The 5,390-nt window shown below is 43.5% G+C and overlaps 1 protein-coding gene across 2 annotated transcripts; it reads left to right on the top strand.

The window, feature by feature from the left end:
* Nucleotides 1-526: 526 nt before the first annotated feature.
* Nucleotides 527-4,890, top strand: LOC143099696 (uncharacterized). Of its 2 annotated transcripts, none has more exons than XM_076262623.1 (4): nucleotides 527-878; nucleotides 2,572-2,644; nucleotides 3,203-3,341; nucleotides 4,044-4,890. In XM_076262623.1, exons 2-4 carry the CDS (start codon nucleotides 2,584-2,586, stop codon nucleotides 4,273-4,275), a joined length of 432 nt encoding a protein of 143 aa, XP_076118738.1. In that variant the 5' UTR covers nucleotides 527-878; nucleotides 2,572-2,583; the 3' UTR covers nucleotides 4,276-4,890. The 2 variants fall into 2 exon arrangements, with proteins under 2 accessions (XP_076118738.1, XP_076118737.1); XM_076262622.1 differs by having other exon boundaries at nucleotides 527-883.
* The last annotated feature ends 500 nt before the right edge of the window (nucleotides 4,891-5,390 follow it).

The following is a 5,390-nucleotide window of genomic DNA, read 5'->3' as shown; positions in this document are numbered from 1 at the left end:
GCTCCCACGCGCATGCTCTGGCAGGGTGCTCTCCTCCTCGAAGGTCACCCAGAGGTCTATTTTTGGGTCAGATTTATGGAAAACAGTCATGTGTGCAGCACCACATTCATCAGTGTTAGTTGAGCTCCGAAATCACTTCACACTCTTGCCACACTCTGAATGTGTCTTTGGCAGCTGTCGTAATGAGCTTGTGTTGTGGTTGAACTTTTCCGCTCAGACTTTAAGTGAAGCATCCAAAGTCAATTCAGATCTGGTAGATGACTGTGTTGCAATATGTGCTTGTGCATACTTGCTCTGTTGAAAGTGCATATATTTTTTTCAATCTCTCTGTCTCATGCAGTATGTGGTGTATGTGTGTGTGTGTGTGTGTGTGTGTGTGTGTGTGTGTGTGTGTGTGTGTGTGTGTGTGTGCGTGCGTGTGTGTATCCAGTAGTGTGGGAGGATACATGTGTGGGTTACCACCAGCTGTTTGAGTTGATGGATGCAACAACAGCTTGACAGTTGGTCAGCATGCACTCCTCTGCAAAATTGTCCTTTTTAAAACAGTGAGATATTCTGATCACATACTCAAGGGGCCTGCATGTCCTTGTCGCCCAGGAATTGCCGGAGCCTAGAGTCTGGAACTCATGCCTGGGAAATGGAGGGAAGGACGAGAAGTTGCATGGGAAAGGAAGCCCAAATCCAGAGGGCTAGCGCAGTGTGTTGCGTAAGAGCTCTCCCATTCCCATTGATAACACCCCAGAACGCCAGCGGGTTTAACTAAATGTTATGGAAGCCCTGCTCGTCAACAAGTAAAGATTCTGACCAAGGCTACGCCGTTTCTCCACTTCGATGGATAGATCTTCGAAGTGCCATGCTGATTTAGAGAGACCACAAATGTAAGGTATGTGAGAAACAGTGAAACAGTTAGTTGAGAAGTACCATGATATATGCTGTGATATACTGTAATGTACTGATACACTGAAAGCTGATATTGTAGCATACACATTAATATTGCAATAAAGCATTGGTATTTTTAAGAGTTGCAGGATAAGATAGTTAGTAGATAGAAACATTCTGTTGCTGATGGCGTATTCTCACAGTTTGTGGACATGACATGAGTTGTAGTAAGGCCAGTATTTTTAGGAGATTGTGTTATGAAATTAAGATAAGTCATGTAATTCACAATCTTAAATTGTAAGTGAACAATGCAGAACAGCAGCAATGTGTTCCACATCTGTTTTAATGCGCAGCACTATCCCCAGGGATACATGCATTAACTGGCATCTTGTAAAAGCAGAGGGGAGAAATGTGCTAGAACAGTATGTGCTATATGTACAATATGTTTGAGAAAAAAATGGGAATGGTAACACACAATGTAGCGTCTGACTATTCAAGAATATGTGGCCTCAGCTGCAGTTATCTAATTACTCACATTTATATGAGGCCATGGCCACAGTTCATATTACACTTTCGGAAATTGAAATGTCAGTGTCAAAGAGAATGCTGGGACATCCTGCTTAGAGGCAGCATTGAGCAACCATGACATTAAATACAATGCTGCCCTTTCAGATTTATGTTCCGTAACATATTGAGGACAAATTCAAAACAAGGATCTCATTGGTTGAGGCCTGTGTGTGTGTGTGTGTGTGTGTGGAATTAACATTTTCCAGTGAAAGCTAATTTTCTAAAGAGGTGATTAATATTTACTTTAAAAAGGAATACACTGTATGGATTTACAGGCCAAGATAATTTACAGTTTATTCTCTGCTTGGTTTGAAAAAGACATTTTTTGCTCTGTAAGCCTCAAGTGTTTGGGCAAATAACTCTGGCCTCACATCTAATGGTTTATAATTTATTATTTTGGAAAAGCAGGGAATTGGCATTCAACCTGGGATTGTGTTCCAAACAAATGAAGAAATGCACGCTGCCTTTGAAGACAGCATGCCTTTTAGTTTATTATTCCGAAGTAAGATCATGCTCAAAGTATTCCCCAGATAGCTATTACAACCATCGTAGAGAAAACTTAATGGAGCTGTTCAAGCGATCATATTTTTGAGCCATGCCAATGTTACGCGGAGGAATATGGCCCGGTGTGATTGAATCCCTACAAAGTAAACGGCACCAAATCCACTCTGATGGTTCCAAGGTCTTCGTCCCACATTTAAGTCATGCTGGAACAAAGAGTCCGCAGACAAAGCCAAATGCATATCCTCGGATTGTTTGTGGATGTCAGATCTACTTTCGATCTAACTCACAGAAGCATGTAGACACACACTAAACAGAGGCCTCTCTGAAATGTGGTAACACTAGCTGATGGAGTGCAGTCATAACATTGTCTGGACAGCTTAGAAATCATTTAAACACGCATCTTTATGAGTCTGCATTTTGGCCTCCTCTCGTGCATTTTTTCTTGAGTGACAGAGAGATTCTTCCATGGTCCGTTTTTTTCCCTCCGAACCGAACCCCCAGCTACGTTCCCGGCCAAATGCAGAGTGCAATCAAGCTGAAACTCTAGACTGCAACTTTGACCCAGCTCATGGTAGTAAAAAATAAATAATTTGTTTTGATTATTATTTATTCTTTTTCCAGAAATCTTCTGGGATGGTGAATTATCTGTCTTCCCTGTCTACACATAGCCTCATCATCTGTTTGGCGATTATTGGTATGTTGTGACACATATTTAAGCGGGGGTTGAGTAATCTTCAGAATAGAAAACATTCTTGTCTAGAACAGCATGTAATAAACTTACAAGGGAAAGATAAACTTAAAGTTTGGAAGTACTGCGTTCACCAAACAACTTGTACTTTTTCTCAAAACATGTACAGGTTTTTTGTTGTGTTTTTTGGAATTTAAGAAATGTTGACAGGAAAGATTTTCATTTGACGTGCATATCTGTTTGGTCATATAGATACTACAGCAAACCATGTACAGTAAATCAACATTATGCGATATGTGTACAGGAATCTGTTTGAATTCCCTCATATTCAATGAGAGACCTCAGCTCCTGGCCCCTCTATGGACTAAGATTTTCTCAAAAGCATTTGTTTATAGAGTAAATTAATATTTACAGACATGAAATCACCCACACTCTGTTATTTACAGCTCTATCTAATAGCTGTTTTCTAATACATTTGGGAAGCATTGGCTTCAGTTAAATCTGTTTACTTATTCCAAGACCTTTATCAAAATATTTTTTTTTTCTTCCTTTTTTTCCTCTCAGGGCACATGGAAGCGAAGCATTTGGCTGTGTGTGACACACACAAGTTTCACACATACGTCCATCATTGTATTTCTTACTTCAATAACACCATGGAGGCCAGCGGCTATCAGAATAAATGTCCTTGGCCCACCAAGCGAGGGTAAATGTGCAATGCTTTGCTTATGGGTTATCTCTGGTGTTACTCCTCCCTGTCTGCACCAACATTAATATCAGGGGGTAGCAGACTATGACCTCACTGATGACGTCCTCAGGGGTGATGACTGAGGGCAGAGGACAGCCTAAAAATAACGCCACTCTGGCATATTTACGACACCTCATTGAAGATATATGATCTTTAGTCATGGGAAAATCATGGATTTCCGTTCTCTAGGGTGCTTTTTTTTTACCCTCCCACCAACCCCCCCATCCGCCCCCTTCCACGGTACTCTCCAGCTTTAACTGCAGGCTTTAATTACCGAGAACCACACCAAAACACATGACTACTTTGTTTGGACATTGAGCATAAGACATTTGCGTCATATGTTGTTCGAAGCAAAGATGTTAAGATGTTACTGGCGCTACTGGTTTGACTCATTAGACTTAGAAGTGGATGAGTCGATGCCGTTCCTGTTATTTTGCATCATGGCGTGAACAGAGCAGGGTGGTGTCAGTGTGTGTGTGTGTGTGTGTGTGGGGGGGGGGGGGGGGGGGTGGAAGGCGGGACAGCCTACATGACACACGCTTCTGATGTCTGATCTGGTGTGTGATTGTTGAGTGCATGCCCTTTAATGAGCCCCTGTGATTTCCGGCCCCTTTCGCCTACCCCTCCACTCCTCCTCCTCCTCCTCCTCCTCCTCCTCAGGGAATACATTGTGCTGATCCGTTGTCTGGAGCGCGTGGCCACCCACACCAGGTGTGTGGAGCCGTCCCTGAGGGATGGCATCTTCGTGCGGCTGCACCAGGCCTACTTCTCGCTGTGTACGCGTCTGCCCCAGGACCCGGCGCTACCCGTGCTTCTGCTGCTCATCCTGCCCTGCATCGTCACCACGCTGCTGCTGCCCTGCTGCTGCCTGCATATCGCCAACAACCAGTGATGTGCACACACCGCTACGCGCCGGAGCCCCAACTAACACACACACACACATATATCTACACACGCACACACAAACACACATACTGTACACACACACGCACACACAAACACACACACACATATACTGTACACACACACACACACACACACACACACACACGTATGGGGCGCCAAATGTAACATGCCTTATTTCGTGGACAGAATGACTTTCGTGTGACGAAATACATATATTCATTACGAAACCATGTTACATCGTAACGCCTTTTGTCCACGGAATGCACAAACTGGTTTGCATTGTGTCCACGAAACACTGAAGAGAGTACATAATTTCGTGGACGAAATTGACTGGTGGCCTTTTCCTTTCGTGGACATAATGCTGAATGCAGTATTCACTGACGTAGACGAAATGTTTGGTCAAAAGTAATTCTGTCTACGTAAATACGGAATGCACCTACACGCACCATTCTGTGCATCCTATTTCAATTTCGTCCACAGAAGTATTGTGTTGTGTTACAGAAATGCATTCAGTGACATATGCTCATTCTGTGGACGAAATGCATAAAAGAATCACGAAATCAGTTTTGTGACCTGCTACAATACATTACGTGAGTCAGCAGTTTACCAAATGAATTACGTGTCAGGATAATTTCATTATGTGCACGAAATGCATGACAGAATCACGAAATCAGTTTTGTAACCTGCTAAAATACATTTCGTGAGCCAGCAGTTTGCAGAATGAATTAGCCAGTGGGTCCCATTTAGAAGTGGCACTCGCGCCTCCCGTTATTCACAGAGCTGCGTGAAATGTATTGCAACTTTTCGCCACGAGGTGGCAGCTTAAGTCCGTGGTAAACGGGACAGCTGGCTGCATTTAGAGGCTTTGCAACGGCAGTGTGATTGGCAATCCGCGAACCGGTGCCAGACCGTGCTGGACCTAGCCTAGGTCCGCGAAAAGCAACTGCATAGGCTTTCTCTGAATTATCTATGGTCTATGATCTTCAAACTATGAGCCTCTTCGACGAGTAGCCTAGATTGCTGGTCCACTGGACCACGAATTTAGGCTAGATTAGGTCTATGCCCGGTGCTTCTGTCTGTTAATTTTGCGGCACAACTGCT

The sequence above is a fragment of the Alosa pseudoharengus genome, unplaced genomic scaffold, assembly GCF_046254945.1.
Source record: "Alosa pseudoharengus isolate Yale_2024_CS ecotype anadromous, Long Island Sound unplaced genomic scaffold, YU_APseudo_1.1 YU_APseudo_1.1_scf_3, whole genome shotgun sequence".
Classification (NCBI taxonomy): Eukaryota; Metazoa; Chordata; class Actinopteri; order Clupeiformes; family Clupeidae; genus Alosa; species Alosa pseudoharengus.
This window is presented reverse-complemented; position numbering and strand designations above follow the sequence as displayed.